This window comes from Heterocephalus glaber, unplaced genomic scaffold (genome assembly GCF_053883595.1).
Source record: "Heterocephalus glaber isolate CG9 unplaced genomic scaffold, H.glaber_assembly_v1.0 deba00001498, whole genome shotgun sequence".
Classification (NCBI taxonomy): domain Eukaryota; kingdom Metazoa; phylum Chordata; class Mammalia; order Rodentia; family Bathyergidae; genus Heterocephalus; species Heterocephalus glaber.
The window spans coordinates 5,801,542-5,822,082 of NW_028258321.1; the positions used below are offsets into that span (position 1 = coordinate 5,801,542).

General features: G+C 49.3%; 1 protein-coding gene across 8 annotated transcripts in view; it reads right to left on the bottom strand.

The window, feature by feature from the left end:
* Positions 1-20,541, bottom strand: part of Sufu (SUFU negative regulator of hedgehog signaling) — a 129,641-nt gene that overhangs the window by 12,581 nt on the left and 96,519 nt on the right. For 7 of the 8 annotated variants that reach the window (XM_004866447.4, XM_004866446.4, XM_021245639.2 and 4 more), the window contains 2 exons: positions 5,461-5,595; positions 2,454-2,592 (listed from right to left, as the gene is read on the bottom strand). In XM_004866447.4, coding sequence (XP_004866504.1) covers positions 2,454-2,592; positions 5,461-5,595 — 274 coding nt within the window. Of the gene's footprint in view, positions 1-2,453; positions 2,593-5,457; positions 5,596-7,356; positions 7,563-15,070; positions 15,174-20,541 lie in introns of those variants that run through there. The other variant, XR_002389793.2, reaches the window with a different exon arrangement.

Below are 20,541 nucleotides of genomic sequence, written 5' to 3' on the forward strand. Positions count from 1 at the left end.
AATTCTGCAATCAACAACTGGGACCTCATCTTAGTAAGAAGCTTTTGCACAGCAAGAGAAACCACCAACAGAGTGAAGAGACAAGCTATAGAGTGGGAAAAATTTCTTTACCAGCTATTCAGATAAAGGACTATCATCTAGAATATATAAAGAACTCAAAAAATCAGACCTCCCAAATTTAAAGACCCAATGCAAAATGGGAATCTAAAATAAAAAGATACTTCTCAGGTGAAAAATTAGAAATGGCAACAGAGTGTGCTGGCACACGCCTGTAATCTCAACACTTGGGAGGCAGAGGTAGGAGGATCACCCTAGTTTGAGGCTAGCCTGGGCTACATAATGAGTTCAGGGCCACCCTAAAGGGAGACCTTGTCTCAAAAAAACTAAAAAAAAAAAGAATAAGAAACGGCAAAAAATATATGAAAAAGTGTCCAACATCACTGGTCATTCGTGAAATGCAAATTAAAACAATGCTAAGATTCCACCTCCAGAAAGAATGGCTATCAAGAAATCAACCAATAACAAATTGTGTGTGTGTCGGGGGGAAGGGCTGTGGGGAGGAAGGAACCCTGCTCCACTGCTGGGTGGGAGCGCAGACTGGTGCAGCCACTGCGGAAATCAGTGTGGAGAAACCTCAAAACCCTAAAACTAGAGGCTCCATCTGGCCCAGCTATACCTCTTCTTGTATCTTCCTGAAAGAATTAAAAGCATCATACCACAGCGATACATGCACAGCCATGTTCATAGCACAGTCTGTAATAGCTAAATCTTGGAAACAGCCCACATGCCCATCAACTGACGAGTGGATAAAGAAGATGTGGGGGTTTTTTGTTTGTTTTTTGGACCAGGGATTGAACTCAGGACCTTGTGCTTGTGAAGCAGGCAGTGGAACCACTGAGCTAAATCCCCGGCCCGATGTGGTTTTTTTAAAAAATAAAATGGAATACTACTTTGCCATAAAGAAGGATGAGCTTCAGACATTTATAGTTAAATAGATGCACCTTGAGACCACACTCTTAAGTTTTTTTGGTTTTTTTTTTTTGGTACCAGGGACCGAATTAGGGTCCTCATGCTTGCGAGGCAGGCGGCATAACCACTGAGCCAAATCCCCGGCCCCATACTCTTAAGTGAAATAAATCAGACACACATGTGTGAATACTGCATTGTTTCTCTGGTGTGAGAAGCTGAAAGTGGAAATAAGGACTGAGATGTATAGTGGATGCTGGGAAATGGGAAGGAAGTGTTCAAATGGGAAGGGGAACAAGGGAGGGGGGCGGGAGAAAGGAAGGGACAAGAAAAAAGTGAGAAGAGAAGGAAAAAATGGAAACAAAGCTTTTGTACAAAGGAGGAGAGGGGGCTTGAGCGGGGAAGGGATAAAATAAAATTTAATAATAAAAGAAAGAGTATATATGCTTTGCAGACCCCTAGACTGGGTTAAACCCACAGAATCATCATGACCCCCACACACTATAATTCCCCTATATTCTCTTCAACACCGCACAAAGCCGGGCCATCTGTTGGATTAGGGTTAGATTTTCTTTTCTTCCTTTGTTTCTCCCTCCCTCCCCATCTGTTCCTTCCTGCTTTCTTTCCTTTCTTTCTTCCTCTTTCCCTCCTTATTCCTTGTTTCCTCTCCTTCCTTCCTTCCTCCCCCGCCCCCTCTCTTGGTATTCCCTCCCTCCCTCTGCCTGCCTCCTTTTGCTGGGAATTGAATCCAGAGCCTTGTGTGTGCTAGGCAAGTGCTCTCCTATAAAGCTACACCCTTGGCCCTGAATTCCCTCTCTAGATACTCCTGAGAAAAAGTGTTCTTCCCCCCACCCCAAAAGCCAAAAAGGAGGTGAATAGGGCAGAGCACTCCTTAAGAGACCTGGTCAAGGTGGGTACTGCAAGGAGGCCAACAGTTCTTAGCTCCAGCAAGGTGTTTGGCAGTGGCTCTGAAGCAGAGGTGCCTGGGACCAGCCAGCAGGCTTCTGCTCAGACAAGGTGGGTTCCTATCAGGAGGAAGAGCAGAGCTGTCAGGCTGGGGTTGGGGGGCACCTCTGGTCACCGCAGCCTACTCATCTCGGCCCCAGGAAGATGTCACTTTCTATGCATTCTGATAAGATTCCATACTGCGGCTACAGAGTGGCTTCCACAGCTCCTGTCTTGCTTTGCGCTTGGCTTCCTGTACCTTAATTTAGTCAGGATGTGGAAAGCTCTATTTCCCCACACCTGGATTTCCACAGGAACCAGAACTACCACTGGCCCTTGGTGAGGGGAAGGAGCCAGGAAGTCCCCTGGAACCGCTGGCACAGGCAGCAGTATCCACACTCCATGACCACATGCAGGCCTCAGGCACTGAATCCAGCCCCTCAGGAAGGGGTAGCACCATGAGGTGCCCAGGGAAGGGCAGGCGGGTAGGCAGGGGAGAGCCTGCGGAAAGAAGGTAGGGAGAAGAAAAGGGGCCTTCTCACTTGTAACCAGGGTCCGTGAGCCGCGTAAGGATGCTCCTCAGTGGCAAAAGCACCTTCCACTCCCGTGGAGACAAACGTGATGGCCATGTCACCTGTGATACTTTTATATGTAAAGTGCCGTCCATGCAGGAGCCTGCCCCTGGGGGTAGGAACACGGAGACAGTGAGGAACAGGGTCTGCAAACAGCCCCAAGCGCAGCAGCCCTGGCCAAGGCTCTGGGATTATAGAGCTGTGATCCTTGGGGTCGGGGGTCTTGCAAACGCCTTCCCGATGGCCCACATGCCCATTAACGAGGCTGTAGCCAAATAAGTTCATTGTAGCACCTTCAAAAAGAAGCGAGCAGCTGGGTGTAGTGGCACACATCTGTAATCCCAGCACTCTGGGAGGCTGAGGCAGAAGGATCACTGTGAGTTCAAGACCAGCCCGGGCTACACAGTGAGTTCAAGGCCACTCTGAACTACAGTGAGACTGTCTCAAAAAAAAAAAATCAAAAAACCAAACCAAACTAAACCTGACCAAAAAAAAATTTTTTTTTTTGGGTACAGGGATTGAACTCAGGTCCTTACACTTTTGAGACAGGCAGTGGAACCACTGAGCTAAATCCCTGGCCCCAAAGTGAAATGTTTTAATGGTGCAGTTAAAATAAAGATTCAAATATATCTTTAATATATTAATTTCTTTAAACTCAGGCAAGGTGCTGTTTAAAAAAAAAAAAATCACTATTAGCTTTGTCCACAGATGGAAGCTATTGAAAGTTACCCAAGGTAATTTTGATATTGAATGCAGCTTTAAACAATGAAAAATTGTTTTAAGTTTTCTTCTCAAAGTAAATTATACAATTACAGCCCCAAACTTGTAAACTAAATATTCTGACACAAATGCACAAAATTAAGTTGGCAATATTAAGGGAAGGTCACGTGTACACCAGAGGACAAAAATTTAAAAAAAGGCTGGGCCTCGTAAGCACAAGGTTCCAAGTTTGATTCCCGGTACCAAAAAAAAAATAAAAATAAAATTAAAATTAAAAAAGGCTGGGGAGGGCCAGAGATTTAGCTCAGTGGTTCTGCTGCCTGCTGTGCAAGCGCAAGGACCCGAGTTCGATCCCCGGTACCAAAAAAAACAAAAAACAAAAAAAGGCTGGGGATGTAACTTAATTTGAAGACCCTGTGTGAAATTCCCAGTGCTGGGGGGAAAAAAAAGCAAGCAGCAGCCTCTGTCACCAGTTCTCTGATGCCAAGCTTCCAAAGCACTCAAAGCTGGCAGACACAGCCCTGGAGCAGAGTTCAGCAAGCCCCATGATGGCGGAGACCGCCTCGAACCTGAGGCCAGAGAGGAAGGTCAGCAATGTGCCCGGGCCTGGCCTGCCAGAGTGAACAGGAAGTCGCCTCTGCTCTGGGGGATGGGGGTGGAGCAGAACCGCAGGACAGCAGCACACGGAGGACGCCAGGGCAGGGTCCTGCCCCACTCCTGGGCACCCTGTAACAACTGAACAGCTGGCCTGAAGGCAGAAGAGCTGGAACCCAATGAGCTCGCTCTTAACCCTGTCTCCGTCTGGAAACACACCTGGGGAAGGGCAGGCAGGCGCGGCCCACAAGGCAGGGACGCCAGGCAGCAAAGGAAGCAGACAAAGCCCACTTCTCCAGCCACCAGATTAGCCCTCGCCGGTCTGCAGCCTGGAGCCTGCACCTGAGGGGCAGCTGGGGAGGGATGGATGGGTGCTGGAGATGGGCTCTGCCAGGTCCTGTTCACTCTGACCACTGCTGTCTTTGCCTGCTGTGCCCTGATGACCGGCCAAGTCTGGTTACTTTTCAGACTCTCTCCCCTGACTCCAGGGACACAGGGCAACCACTTCTTCCTGTCACTGTCCCCAGTTTAGAGTAATTTCCTCCCTCTTTTTTTTTTTTTTTTGATACTGGGGATCAAACTCAGGACCTTGCGCTTGCGAGGCAGGCAGGCGGCGGGTAAAACCACTGAGCTATATCCCCAGGCCTCCTCCCTTTTTTTCCTCTCCTTTCTTTCTTCTCTCCCTTCCTTTTTTTCTTTTTGAGACAGGATCTCGCTGTGTAGTCCACGCTGGCTTCGAAGTCACAGTGATACTCCTGCCTCAGCCTCCCAAGTACTGGGATTACAGATGTGTGCCACCATGCCCAGCACTTCTTTGGCTTTTTGAGACACGGTCTTACTATGTGGTCCAGGCCAGCCCTGAACTTGGTATGTAGCCCAGACTGGTTTTGAACTCATGATTTTCCTGCCTCAGCCTCCTGAGTGCTGGGATTACAGGTGTGCACCACCATGCCCAGCTTTAGAGGGATTCTTACTGCCTCCTCTGCTACCAGCATAAGGGTGGAAGCCCAGAAAGTCCCACAGTGCTGCTGCAAGAGCCAGCCCAGAGCAACCTCCCTAAGCAGACAGCTGACTTCCGGCCTCAGGGCTGCACTGCTGTCTGGATAGCAGTAGAAGGGACACAGTTGGCCTTCCTAGAGCCCCTCAAGGAGTCAGCTGCTAGGTGCGAAGACTCAAGTGCTTTGCAGGAGCCTGGGCTTAGGGGATGGCAGGGGTCATCTGAGATGCCTTCGGTTAATGAACCTCCCCAGGGTGAGCATGGCTGACAGACAATTCCTGAACAAAGAAGTGTTCTTTAGCACCTATTTCCTGTGCTAAAGACTAAAGAGCAACAGGGCTCTTTGGCCACAGGCCTTTGTACACTGGAGGCTGCCACTGCTCTGAGCTAAGACATGCAGAAGATAGCCTCCCTTGGGGCCAGCCCCATTGCTCAGGATTTCGCAGGGCCAGGCTGACCAGAGGCTGAGGGGGAGGAATATCATACAGCCGGTGACAGAGGGGTTCCTGGCTGGCTCCCACACAGGTCAAGTGTTCTCCCTCCCAGCCCCAGGCTCTGCTTAGGTATGGGGGCTGACCACAGGCGCCTCCCTCCCTGAGCAACTGGCAAGCATAGGCTGTGAGTTGTCACTGATGCCAAGCTGCATAGGGGGCAGGGTCGGCTCACCTTAGGCAGAGAGGAATGAGGGCTCCAGACTCTTGGTTGAATTTCAAATGCACGCTCTCGAGTTGCCGTGTGCGGATCAGCTCATGGGGAACTATGGCTGTGGAGCTATCGCTTTCTAGGCTGTCTTTGCGGCTCCTGCAAAGCAAGCACAGGGACGGGTTCAGCGCACGTGAAGACTGCTGGGAGGAGCAGGCTGGGGGTTCTGGGTTGGGCTCCTGACCACTGACAATCACGGTGCCCGACCACAACAGCAGCAGCAGCCTCCCCTATGCACCTGTCAGTGCCAGCCGTGTACCGAGCACATCTCATGGCTGGCTGCTCCTCAGGATGCTCCCTCCACGTGGGTACTATTTCCATTTTCCTCTTATAGACAAGGAACTGCGACAGGGAGGCCAAGTTACCCAGCCAGGCTCCAAGTCAGTGAGGGAAGGCGTGGCACTCGGTCTCAGCAGGGCTGGGGTGAGAGCCTCTGTCTCTGCGAATAGCACACAGCACTGAGGTCCATGCCATTGGGCTTTCGTCCCTCGTGAGACAAGCAGGATCTCCTGGGAGCCCTTGCTCTCCCCTTCCCAAGGCCCAGGACCCTAGCTCTCCAAGGCTGGCACTGGACAGCACCTTGAGCCCCAGCTAACCTGAAAGGGCTCCGCGCAGGCCCACTCCTGCTCACGGCCAACGCCGCAGTGACACGGGCACCCTCCCTCCAACTAGTCCTCATGCAGCGGGAGAAGGTGGCCCTTGGGTGTCAGACCAGTGGGCCTGCTGGGAGCCAGCTGGGCACTGATTCCTCACAGTGCCTGTGGCTGCAGTGAGCCCTGCTTCCCACCTACAGCTGGGCCGCAGGGCCCTTTGATCTAAGATTTGCTCTTTCAAATTCAGCTGCCCAACTGACAACCTCTCAAATCCGCCTCTGCAGGAAATGAGGGTCACCCACTGATCCCACTCAAAAGGCCGGATTCTAGTCTGGGCTGTGAAGCTCGGGACAGTTCCCCAAGTGTCTATCAAAACACTGGGTGAGAAGTTCTAGTTATTCATCATTCAAGCGGCAGGCAGGAGCCACCCAGGATGTCTGGGCTGCACAGCCACAGTGGGGCAGGGCCAAGGTCCTCACACCCTGGGGGAGCACTGGGGCTGCAGCCAATGGGGGCGCGCATAGGCAGAGCCCCTCCCCAGGTCAGCACTGGACGGCAAGGCCCCAGGCTGAAGGGGCCTGACAGTCGCACTCTGCTGAACTTCCTCTCCCTTGTGAGGATCCACCGGAGTTGACTGCTCTTTCACAAAAGCAGTCCCCTCCTCTGGCTTCCCAAAGCTGACTCGGGAAATGTGTTTACTCCTGGCTTTTCCTGGGCAAGAGTTTTCCTAAGACCTGTGAAGAAGACAAACACTATAGGAAGAAGGTCAGTTTTTGAAAACTGGAGGAAACACAAAGGTTATTTAATCTGCCTCTTCCTTTTCATAAAAGGGCGCAAGGAATCCAAGGCCATACAGCTGGTCTGCGGCTGGCTAGCATGGGACCTTGGACTTGTGACCAGTTCTCTCCTCCACCAGTGCTGCTGTGCCTCAGAGCCACACTGAACCCTGCAGCCAGGCACTGCTGAAGGGCTCAGAGGGGACACAGGGCCCTTGGGCCACACAAAAGCAGGAAACAGGAAGTAGCAGCGGCCACATTTGCTTCCTCTGTGCCACCCTGCTAGACTCACAGGTTCACTCACTGCACCCTCACAGCCAGCCTGATGTAGGCGCTGCTGTTAGCGCTCTCAGATGCGGTGAGGTGACAAGACTAAGGTCAGAGAAGCAGGTTTTGTATTTCTTAACTTTGACTTTTTGAGGAGCTGCGAATGTAGCTCCTCACACATGCCAGGCACACGGTGCCACCAAGCTACACCCTGAGGCTCTCACCTTGAGTTGAAGTGGAAAAGCTCTCAGTCACTCCCCTGTGCCATTCCCCAACAACTTCTTATACCAGACGCACCACCATGCTCCCAAAGGGCTGCCAGGGTCCCAGCCTCTCAGACACAGGCAAAAATGCTGACGAATAGCAATGGGAGGTGGGGCGGGGACTGGCAGAGAAGAATCAACAGCACACAGCCTAGAGAGGTCTCAGGCTGGAGGGAAAAATAAATTGTTGAAAGTCAGCTAAAGTCACCTTGGTAACTGCCACAACACACTCACCCAGAACAAGGACATCAAACCCAACTGCAAACAGCTTTAAAGAAATGGAAAAGAACTTAATCATCGGAAGAATTAATGTGACAAGTGCCCACATTTACACCTCCCACCAACCTTCAATCATTAAAAAAAAAAAGTACTTTAATTTTTTAAGAGAAGAAACATTGCAAAATGCTAGATCTGCAGTACTAAAGCTTGGGTATTTCCGGCATGCTGCTTCAATGGAAACGCAGCCATGTGCGCACACAGGCACACACATACACAGGAGCCCAGCTTTTTGCTGATTTGTTTATTTCTGGACATCGATGCAGAAGCATGAATTATTTGTGTGGGTTGGGTGAGGTATTAAATCTGCAGCCGACACAGGTTTGCAATGTTTTGCATGGTTGTCAGCTTAAACTTAGTCATAAAAAAATAAGTAGTGTGCTCAGCAGCATGGCCTAATTTTTCAGGTGGGCTGTTTTCTCCGAGTTCCCAAAAGAGAAGGCAGAGGTTGGGGCTGGCAGGGAGGGGCTCCTGGGAAGGCAGGACCCAATCTACTGGGGACTGCTGGGGGCTCCAGGAGGCGGAGCGCTGAACAGCACAGGTTCAGGGTTTGAGTTCTATGTGACCTTGGGTGAAGGATTTAACCTGAAAGCCTTGGTATCTTCACAATGTAAGTAATGGTAAGGTCGCTATACCACAGCAGTAAGTGCTCAAAATATAGCTGGCGATACTAAAGTCTCTCTGTTCTGCCTATAAGAAAGTCAATGGCTTAAAAGAAAACTTTCTTGTTTCCTGGGCCCAGAATCCAACAGTCTCTGACCAGGTCTGTTCTACTGAGCAAAGGTCTGAGCTCGGGAGATGGGACTTCAGAAATGGGGCTTGAAAGGGCTCCTGATTCCTGGTGCAGACACTGAGGGTCCTGGTCAAGCAATAATGAGCTCAGATCAGGCTAACAAAACCTGAGCTCTCTGCTCTGTTGCAGGAGGCACTAGCCAGGCCAGCTTCTTCTACAGAACACAATCTGCCTTTCTGCAACTCTCAAAGCACTGGCCTTCCAATCACTAAGTACTGTGGTTGAATCTATCTTCCTAGGACAACATTTTGAATCCCGAAGGCCTATCAACAGCTTCTTTTTCTAGGACTGGTGGCCCCAGCTTTCAGCTGTGTTCTTGGCCAGGTCTTGAAATCCCTCAATTCAGGCCTCCACTCTTTGGATTTACTGTAGCTTGTCAAACTGAGTGTCATGTCCAGAAATAAAGTATCATGTGTGGAAATAAGTACAGTACAAGGATTAACCAGGGCAGACCTCAGGGCTGCACAGTCTCTCTCATTTGAAATCCTTTGTTTCTATTAAAACCGTCATTGAGGGATGGGGATTTAGCTCAGTGGTTTCATTGCCTGCTACGCAAGCGCAAGGACCTGAGTTTGATCCCCAGAACCAAAAAAGCAAAAACAAAAACAAAAAAACACCCATCATCGGATTGTCTATTCTTTTTTTTTGGTACCGGAGATCGAACTCGGGTCCTTGAGCTTGCGCAGCAGGCGGCGAAACCGCTGAGCTAAATCCCCGGCCCAGATTGTCTATTCTTTGTAACCTTGTCAAACTACCAACTCATATTATGCGCAGTCAACAAAATCTCCCATGGGCTGCTTTACACCTCTCCTTCCTTGTCTAGTACAGAATTGTGCTAGCTGGCAGGGTTTCGGGAAGTTGGTAATTGTGAACTTGACCCGGGCCTCTATCACACTGGCACTTGTTCCTGACGATGCATCACTGATAAAACTGACGAACTGGGCAGCAGTGTTCGCATCCCAGGCTGAATGAACGGCAGGCAGGCTAGCGCCAGGCAGACAGCCCACAGTGCCCTTCGGGCGTGGCCAGTGCAGTCACACATCACCCCACCCTCGCCCTCCTGGACGCCCTCTGCACATTTCCGTCTTGCCTATAATGCTGTCACAACATTCTCAAAATGTCGTGCTAACCCTTTCCAACATGAGGTCCCTGGTACTCTTCTGTCTCCAAGGCTGGGGACACAGCTCAGGCCTGACTTTCAGACTCTCAGGGCTGTTTCCCTGAGGGGTTCAGAGCCTTTCACCGATAAGCTAGTCTAGACTTCTCCTCACAGCACCATCTAGCTCACCAGTCTGGAGACTGCCAGATGCTGGTCCCAGCCTGCCAGTACCCTCTCTCCATCCCCTCAGATTGCTGGTGCCAGGCTGGGGCACTGCGCAGAGCGGGGCACTCACGTAGCACCCCAGCCCCTGTCTCAAAAACAAAACAAAACAAGGGCCGGGGTTGTAGCTCAGTGGCACTGTGCCTGCCTGGCAAGTACAAGGTCCTGAGTTCGATCCCTGGCACCACAAACAAACAAAAACAAAACAAAACAAAAAAACCTCAGTTCTTGAGTTGCAGCTTTTTGTTTTTTGGGGACAAGGTCTTGCTAGATAGCCAGGCTGGCCTTGAGCTCACTATATAGCTCTGGCTAGCCTTGAACTCACAGCCATTCTCCTGCCTCAGCCTCCAGAGTGCTGAGATTACAGGCGTGTGCCACCATGCCCAGCTGAGCTGCAGCTTCACCTGTGCTGGTATAACATATTTCTCCTTCTAGCTATTGTTAAATTATCCCCAAACCTGAGCTGTGTGGAGAGCTCTACATTCTGCCCCGGTCCCTGGAGGTACTGTGGCCCCTTGCAGTTTCAGGGAACCATTTACTAAAATAGAACCAAGAGAGAACTTTTACTGAGCTTAGACGATGATGCTGGGTCCCATGCTAAACCCTTCGTAAACTGTGCTTCATTTTCATAACATCCCTATAAATAAGGGTTGTTTTCCTCATTTTACAGATGAAGAAACTGAAACTCAGACTTAAATAACTAGCCTAGGTCATGCAATGAGCAAATAAAAGCCGAGACAAATCCCCAGATCTTTCTGATGCCAGCTGAACTGTCAGTGTATTTCTCCTGAAGACATTTTTATTCCTCTGGAGCAGTCTTTTCTTCTGGGGCTTCAGGGTCACAAACACACATCTCTTTTCCCCGAACCTTTAAAAGAACTACTTCCCTGGAAGAACAGGCCAGGGATTTTTTAAGGGTATTTGATGGAATTTTAAGAGAAGCTTCTAGAAACACAGGTTCGGGAGGGACTAGATGCACTTTACTGCACCTCAGACTAGAGCTGAGGACTCTGGGGAAAGTGGACCAGCTTCACCCTGTGCAAGCCAGCAATTTCCAACCTTGGCTGGAGAGCCCTCTCTTCACCTAACATTTACCAAAATGGCCAGGTGTACTCTGGCGGGGCCTGGGTTCCCCTCCTGCTTTCTGCCTGCTCAGGCTGCTTTCTTCTGAGTTCTGTCCCTTGTAGCTTGTCGAGCTCCTCACCGGTCAGAATCAGGCCCAGGGTCAGGGTCCCTTCCTTGTCATTCACCCCCCGAGATGGGTGCAGCCTGAGGGGCCTGTTGGAAGGCTCTGCTGCTCACCCGGGCTTGAGCAGGGGCCACTGTACTGTCTACTTGGGATGAGCTGTCTCTTGTTCACTGGGCAGGGCAAGCTGTAACAGCTCACGCAATGTCATTTCTTTCTACTGGAGCCACACTACCATGCCACCTTGGAGTGTCATCGAATGTCCTTCATCTGCCTCAGGGTCCCACTGGGGACACCACGTTACCGTTAGGTCATTATGTCGGAGGCCTGTGGCTATGACAGCTCCTTAGACTTTCTCAAACTTAATCTTGTTTTTTTTTGTTTTTTGGGGCTAGGGACCGAGTGCAGGACTTTCACCCTGAGCTATATGCCCAGCCCCTTTTAATGTTTTTGTTTCATTTTTTGACACAGGGTCTCTCAGTACAGTTCACTCCTGGTGATCCTCCTGCCTCAGGTTCCCGAGTGCTGCAATTATAGGTGTGTACCACCAAGCTCAGTTCCTTTGTCAATTTTTTTTTAAAGCTTCTGTAAGATTTTAATTCTAGAAAGAGAAAGAGCAGAATAAAAGGAAGTTTCTTCTGCGTTTTCCCCAGCATTATGCATTGTCATGTTATGAAGGAATGCTTGGAGCTCCTGCAGCCAGGCTGCTACAATGAAGGGCAAACCAAGAGACTCAAGAAAAGCCACGCAGACCTACATTCTTGAGCCACTGAACCAACTAAGGAAGTGATACGGAAAACAAACAAAAGAACCCAACTTATTTATTTTTTTAAAAACAACATTTTTTGGTACTAGGAATCGAATTCAGGCCCTCGAGATTGCTGGGCGGGTGCTGTGCTGCTGAGCTACATCCCCAACCCTAAAACAACTTATTTAAACAAAGCTTATTTAAACTCCATTGGTCTGGAATTTCAGTATCTGCCACTGAAGACTCTGTAGAGCATGCAGACTTCAGCCAGGACCTCACCTGCACATCATCTCACTCCAGGTTTTCTTCTCTTCCCCACCCCCACATTTTTATTAGTATACATGGGTTACACAGATTAATGAGTCTAACCTGGAAGATTTGTACGTACACATTACATATTTTAATCATTCCTCCTATTACCTCTTTCCCCACCCTCCCATTTAGTGTTTCCTTTTTCACTTTGGGGCAGGGTCTTGCTGAGTCACTAAGTCGCCCAGGCCGGGCTCCACTTGTGACCCTCCTGCTTCAGCCTCCCAGTGCGCTGGGATTACAGGTGTGTGCCACCAAGCCTGACTTTGTTTTTAATAACCTTACGAGTTTTGAGGGGTTCTGGCCAATTATTTTATAGTTTGTAGGCAATCCCTTGTTCAGGATGGAGTTTTTCTCATGTCTGCTTGTTCTGTGGGCTTGGGGGAGGAAGAGCACCGAGCTAAATGGCGTCTTTTATTCACCCACAGTGAGGGCACAGCACTATCAGCGCGATCAATCCTGCAGACACTGTGAGCGGCACCACCTGTAGCTATGCCCTTCCCAGGCTTTGAATGCTGGGCCCTTGCAGCCCACTCTTAAGAAAGGTGTAGGCCGTTGTGCTGTCCTTGACGGTAGGTATCTACACAAGTTTACTCTCTCATTTATTTATTCATAACCCCTGTGGTCTCAGGTATATTTATACTTTGGGTAATAATCCAATAATACTTCATTCTGTTCAAAGTGTGGCAGCTTTGACTATTGGGAACTCTTTTGGATGGCTCTTTGGGGGATATCTTCTTAATATTTTATATCATTTTGTGGGAAAAAAAAGTTTCAAGAGTCAAATTGTTCCACAAGGTTCATTACAGTAGTTAGTAGCCTTCCTGCTCTTCCTCCTGAGAGGCAACCAGTGTCATCTCTGTTAAGTGATCCCTTGGGTATTTTCCTTAAAATATGAGTTTTAAACATACTTTACCTCTGCTTTTCAGTTATTTCTTTTTTAGGTTTTACCCACGCACATGCCACTGCAGAAGACCAGTCTGTAGCTCTCTCCCACCCCTGGTCCTGCCTATCCCTCCCAGATGACAGTATGTAAGCTTGTTGGATCCATATTAAGTGTTCCCATTATGATGACATCGATGATACCACACCTGAGCCATGTAATATACTATGGTTGCTCTTCCTTTCCATCATAGTCTTTCATTTTCCCTGAATTTAATTTTTTTTTTTTTGGTACCGGGGATCGAACTCAGGTCCTTGCACTTGTGCAGCAGGCGGTGAAACCACTGAGCTAAATCCCCAGCCCTAATTATTAACAATTGTAGTTTTCCAACACTGAGATTCCACCTCAGCCCAGAAAGAGTGGCTGCTATCAAGAAATCAACCAATAACAAATGTCAGCGGGGTTGAGGGGAGAAAGGAACCCTTCTCCATTGTTGGTGGGAGTGCAGACTGGTGCAACCACTGTGGAAATCAGTATGGAGATACCTCAAAGAACTAGGGCTGGAGGTCCCATTTGACCCAGCTATTCCCCTGCTGGGTATTTTCCCAAAAGAATTAAAAGAATCATTCCACAGTGATATATGTGCACCCATGTTTATAGTGGCACAGTTTGTAATAGCTAAAACATGGAAACAGCCCAAGTGCCCATCGACTGGAAACTGGATAAAGAAGATGTGGTTTTTTTATAAAATGGAGTATTACTCAGCCATAAAGAATGAGAAACTAGAGACATTTATAGCTAAATGGATGCATATTGAGGCCATCCTCTTAAGCGAAATAAATAAGACACATGTGTAAATACTGAATAGTTTCTCTAGTGTGGAAAAACTGAGAGTGTAAATAAGGATTAAAAGGATTAATAATTAGTAATTGATACTTTGAAATAGGAAAAGTTCCAAAGGGGTAGGGGTGGTGGGAGGAGATGGGGAAAGGGAAGAATGGAAAGGAAAAATTATGAGAAAAGAAAAAAAAATGGAAACGAAGTCTTTGTAAATAGGGAAGGGTGGAGGGGGTGAAGGGTGCACAGATGATGGGGAAAAAATAAGAACCAAGATCCATCATGTACAGGTACAAGCACCCAATGACAAATGTAAATGTATTATATACCTAAAATGTACCAATAAAAGAATTTAAGCAAAAAAACTCCCAAACAAACAAAAAAACAAAACAACTGTAGTTTTCTTTCTCTTCTTTTCTTTTCCGTACTTGGGGGACTGGCTCCAGGGCTTCACATAGGGCTAGGTAAATGCTCTATTACTGAGTTACAACCTCAGCCCTCTTCCTCATTTAAAATGCAGGTATGCATGTGTGCATGTACATATGCGTATGTATATCTGTATGTGCTTCTGGGGACGGACCCCAGGGCCAGGCACATGCTCGGCAAGCACTCTAGCACTGAACCACACCACACCCTAGGCCATGTCTACAGGCTGAACCCAGCCCAACCATCTTCATTTTCTATGTATTTATCACCAGTTCAATTTGGATTACTGTACAATGTTCTATAGATTTTCCACGGGATCCTTCCAACTCCTCCCACCCAAGGTGGCTGCCTTCCACTCTTGCCACAGAGCTGCTACCTCTGATCCCTCTTCACCTTCACTCTGTGGCCCCTGCCTCCTTCCCACATTGCACCCCCTTTCCTACCCTCATATGCACCCTCCTTCATTCTGATGGAGCATATCCCGTAGCACATTTCATCTGATCTTTCAGTATGCAAAAAGTTGCTAAGCCAGGTGTGGTAGCACACGCCTATATTCTCAGCACTTGGGAGGCTGAGGCAGGAGGACCTATGCTGAGACTTCAAGCCAGCCTGGGCTACACAGTGAGTTCAAAACCAGCCTGAACTACACAGTGAGAACCCCCCCCCCCATAAACCAAAAAAACAAACAAAAAATTGTCAAATGGTCTTTGCTGATCTGTCACCTTCATGGGTTTCTAGGTGAACTAAAAGGCTAGCTTCACTCTGCACTGGCATGTGGATTTCCAAGGGCGCCTTTCCTGCAAAGTTTCAGGTATCTTTTCCACCTCTACTTTATATCTTAAAAATTTTTTAAATTTAATTAGTACATATTTGCAGTACATGAAGGTTATATTCACCTTAGGGAGTAGGTACATGTTCTTAAATATATCTTGGTCCTTTGTTGTTTCTCCTTCCCCATCCTCTTTTACGGGCAGTGAGTAGTGGCATACAGACCTGGATCTGGAAGCAAATGACTCAAGGTTCAAATGCCAGGGAACACTTATTCTGAGTACTCGGACTCTAGATAAATTATAAAGCCCCAAGCCTCTGTGTTCCAGTCTGAGAAACTGGAATGACAGCGGCCCATAACACAGGCCTGGCAGTGGTGATGTGCAGTGAAAACTGCCTGCTTGAAGCTGGGCACTGGGTGCATGCCTGAAACCCAGACTTGGCAATTCAGCGACTTGGTAAGACCCTGTCTCAAAACAAAGAGCTGGGGATCAGTGCAAAACTGTGGTTCCCTCCCCTGTACACTAAAAACAAGCTAGCAAACCCCAAAACTGTCTGAACCTGTCCAGAGGCTGCAGCGGTCACTCAGTGGTAGAACACTTGCCCAGCACGTGTGAAGCAGTCCTGGGTTCAATCCCTAGCATTGAGAAAAAAAAAAAAAAAGGGCCTGTCCAGCCCAGGATTCATTCTGCCTTATATGGGAGCTCTGAGGATAGCTCCAGGGATGGCTTCGAGGCACACTTCAGCAATGCAGGAAAGGATCTAAGTCTTTGTTAATTGTGTCTTTGCCACCTGTCTGTATGACACATTCCATATTTACACTCCTTACTGCATATGTTGACTTTTTACATGTCCCAACATACCTTCTCCATCCAGTGTCATGACAGACTCCATTTCTAGTACAGTATGGCTTACAGGACACGCCCTGGTGATCCTACCAATACTGCACAGGCTGGCGGAACTCATCCACCTTTCCTCTTTGCTCTGGTTTCTGTAAAGCGAAAGAACCTAATCTCTGCACAACAGCCCAAAAGGCACTGGCCATGTCCTATCAATGGCAGCAGGGGTGGAGAGGAGCCAAACCACTGAGACTCCCTTTAGCCACAGTCCTAGTCTTGTGACAGTCATGACATCTGCACTGGCCACACAACGTGGGGCCTTCTTGGGGACACCAGGGAATAAGAATCAAGGAACTGAGCTTGGCAATTACTCAGAAGCAAAGTGGATTTGGCTGGCAGAGCCCAGCCCAACTTCTGGGCTCTTCTGGTCTCTTGCCTGGGAGATTTATTCCTTTTGCTTTCTGACTGCTGATGAAAGCTCTGAACTTTCCGGAGAAAGAACCACTTACAGGTCTCCCTTCAGGGGAGCACTGGCAAAAGGTGTGGGTGTGGAGTGGGGGGAGGTAGGGAGAAGACCAGCTTAGCTCCTAAGCTATTGTGAAGCCCAAGGCTACATCACTCAGCCATTGTGACAAATTCTCTGGTGGGCTACGAGGAATAAGAGGCTACAAGATCCACAATCAAATGATAAAGAGCAGTACTGTCGACAGGTACATCCCACAGATGGAATCCAAAGACGGAATGGTGGGACAGAGTGGCTGAAGAAGACAGGGCGAGGAAAACTTGCGTGATGACTGGGGGCTCCCTAAGCAGCTCACTCTAGCCTGGCCCTCCGGCTCAGGCAGGAGCTAGGACCCCTGCTTTCGAGTGAGCTTGCTCTAGCGAGAGCTCCTGGCTTCCTTTTCCCGAGACACTGAGTCATTTCCTTTCTCCAGCTCTTACCTTTAAACCTTCCTTTTCCCTTCTCCACAGAAGTGACTCACTCACCGCTGAAGTGCTGGGTGACACTGAAGATCAAGGATGGGTGATAAAAATACTCCTGATTGTGCAACTCAAGGAAGGGCGATACAGCGTTTGCACTCAGAATTTAGAGCACCTGTCAGGAACCCTGAAGACAGGGCATTAACAATGGCCATGGCTTCATTTCTTCGCAGAGGTGGAACAAAGGCCAGGCCAGATTTGCTGGAGCCCCTTGTTCTGCCCGTTCACATGTGTACTTCTGAGAGAGGCCCTGAGGATGACGACCCAGATCTCAGTGAGGAAGACAAAAAGGAGCCCACGAGTTCAGAATCAGGGAGAAGCTTGGGCTCTTCTTCCCATCAGCCCTGTGGGGCCCGGCCAGGTCCCTTTGAGCAGAGCTCTGTCCTCTGGGCGTGGGAGCCGTGAGGAGCCAATGTGACAGGGCAGCAAGGGCTGGCTGCCTCCCCGGCACAAGAGGCCCTGACGTCAGGCCACTCAACACTGCCCGTCTGCTGGCTGCCTTCCCGGCAGAAACTCACCTCCTGCACCCAAAGTCACTGTGAGAGTAGATGCAAACCAGATACTTCCTTCTCCTCATTAATCTTCATGGATCTCACAGGCCAAGCAAAACAAAATGCAGTTTTCTCTATAGTTGGGACGACTCCTTGGCCAGGTTACAAACTATTCAAGATGGGGAATTAAAGGCAGCAAAGTCACCCAACACAAAGGCCAACAGAAGGGAGCAGAGACACATACGTGTACATGTGTTGGGTGAGGTGCTGCAGATGAGAATGTTACAAAAGGAGAATTTATGCTATGAAAATTTGATTTCCTAGCCAGGCATGGTGGTGCACCACTGTAATCCCAATACTCAGGAGGCTGAGGCAGGAAGATTGCCACAAGTTTGAGGCCAGTCTGAACCACACAGCAAGACCCTGTCTCAAAAACACCAAACAAAAAACCAAACCAAACAAAAAGCAGTTGATTTTCCATGAAATTAAGAGGGAAAAATAAAAAAGGAAAAAAATAAGAAATAGCTTTAAAAGTTGCTAGTATAATTTCAGAACACAGAAAACTGGCTCAGCAATGTTGGCGAGTTTGCTTTCCAGAGGTGCCTCTTAACTGCACAGTGCTTCTCCGTGGTCGGGAGCCTCCCCTCCCACACACGTGTGCACACACACAAGCCTCGGCCTCACTGAGAGGATGCACCACCCCAAGAGCTCCCAGAGGCCCCCACCCCACTCAGTAAGAAGAGGAGGTTGTGAAACTCTGATGCAGACACCCAGCATCTGAGCAGCCTTCCCACAAGTGCACCTGAGCCCCAGGTGGAGAGGCTGGCAGGTAAGGTCAGACTCAGACTCTGGCTGACCACAAACCTCCAACAGACGGTGTCCAGAGTCTCCCTAGCCTGAGCCCTACAAACCCTGGCAAGCAGTCTTTAGGCCAGACTGTCCTTAAGTGGCAGGAAGGGTTGCTTCCTTTACATCCCAGACTCACCCAAGCAGTGGAAAGGGAGGCACCAGCAAGCTGAATGCTTTTCTCAACTGATCATCTTGGGAAAAGCCAGATATAAATTTCAGGGCTGGAATGCAAGGGGTGTGAAATGCTGAAGAAGCCTCAAAGAGGGCCAAGGACAGGCTCTCTGGGTGGCCTGGCAACAGCAAGTGGGGAAAAGCAGGTTACCCAAAGGGGCCTGCTTTTCTGTGAAGCAGGAAGCAGGCCCTCCAGAAAGAACAAAACTGCCTTGCACTGAGGTGGAGGTGGCCAGCGATGGATTTGTGTTTGTTTCTGAACATAGAGAAAACAAGGTCTTGGGTACAAAAGTAACTCTGGTATAACGAGCTTTCGTGATGTCAACATGCTCCAATAGTTACAAGAGTTCCACCAGTGAGGGTCCTTGCATCGCAGAGACAGTGTGTGTGTCTCATGGAGTCCCTGAGTACAAGGCAAGGAAGATCATACCTGCTTCAATGGATGACAGAATGTCCTAGTGTTGGACAAGTCACTTTTTAGCTTTTCTATATCTCAGCTTTCTCATCTGTAAAAGATACATGGGGGCCAGGGATTTAGCTCAGTGGTTCCACCACCTGCCTTGCAAGTTCAAGGTCCCGAGTTCGATCTCTAGTACGGAAAAAAAAAAAAAAAAAAAAAAAAGATACATGAGCTGGGCATGGCGGTGCCCGGCTGTAACCTCAGCATTCTGGGAGACTGAGGCCAGAGGACTGCAAGCTTGAGTGCAGCCCGGGCAACTCAGTGAGATTCTGTCTCAAAAGTGAAAACAAGCTGGGGATGTGGGTCATTGTGAAGGCCCTGGGGTTGCGCGCGCACACACACACACACACACACGCACACACACACATGGAGAGAGACAGATTACTTCTAGAGAGGCTCAAGGGTGAATTAATGCTGGTATAAGGTTCTGGAAACATTACCTGGCACAGGATAAGCTTATGGAAATGCTGGTGGCTACAGAGGAGTGGCATGTATTAGCCCAAGTAGGCCAGAGCCCAGCTGCTGGTGCCCAAGGCCGGTCAGCTGTTCTGAGCCTCTGACCCTCTCAGAAGCCTCCTCAGACCATACACAGACCTGCGAAGACCCAGGCAGCACAGCTCCCAGCCCAGAAATCCTAAGGGGAAATCAGACACACAGACAAAATAAGGCCCACGACAGCTGCTTCCTGCTGGGAGAGGAGCAAACGCTACCAGCACATTTGGGTCGGCGTTCTCAGGCACCATTCACGTGGTGTGTGAAACCGGGTCAGGCCCCAGAGTGGGCAGCACAGATACTGCAATTGTGCTTGCTAATCTGAACTGAGGCTGTCAGCATCGATCCTGTGACCACAGGGAGCTGGAGTCTGAGAAACCTGAGGGTTGCTGAAGAATGGACTCGGCAAAGCAGGACAAGGAACCACTGCTCATCCACTGCTAACAGATCGGTGATGAGCACCAAGAACCTCAGAGGCCGTGTCCTGACTCCCTCCAGCATCTTAAGACCTGCCGGTGGGGGAGAGGACCTGGAGGACTGCCCTCTGATCCATTCCACCTTTGCTTTCCCCCTGGTACTGGGGATTTAATCTAGGTCCTTTGCCCAGGGCTACACACCCAGCCCTGTATGTATGTGTGTATTTATTTACTGTTTGGTACCAGGGATCAAACTCAAGACCTTGCTCTTGCCAGGCAGGCACTGCGCTGCTGAGCTAAAACCCCCAGCCCTGTTTTTATTTTTTATTTTGAGACAAGGTCTCTGTAAGTTGCTCCAGCTGGGTTTAAACTTTTGATCCTCCTGCCTCAGCCATCCAGAGTGCTAGGATTATAGGGATGCGGAACCACACTCAGCAGCCTTCCATTTCTGTATCTCAAGACACCTGAGGCAAAGGGCTGTAGGCTTCAGTCTCTCTGCCTTGTGTACAGTCTCTGCCCTACTGCCTGTTAGGAGGCATCTCTGGGAACAAAGAGCCTGTGCCCCATGTGGGGTCTAGCTGTGCAGCAGCTGAAGTATGCCCAAGTCAGAGAGAGAGAGAGGGATGGAAAGCAGACAGACAGATAATCAATCTCAGGCTGTTTCTGACAGACAAGTGGGGCAAGGCAGGTGCATTTCTGCAGGAGGCCCTGCCCTCTGCCCAGACATGCTGGCCTTCCAGAGGCAGGAGACCACCTGGACTGCAACTGTCTCCACAACGTAGGCACCAGCGTGAAACTTCAAGCCTACTAGTTCTTTTGGCCTCCTACCAGAGCCAAGGAAGCCCTGAGTGAGAAGCCAAGCTCAGGGCCCAGGAAGGAGTGGATCCCTAGGACACAGTC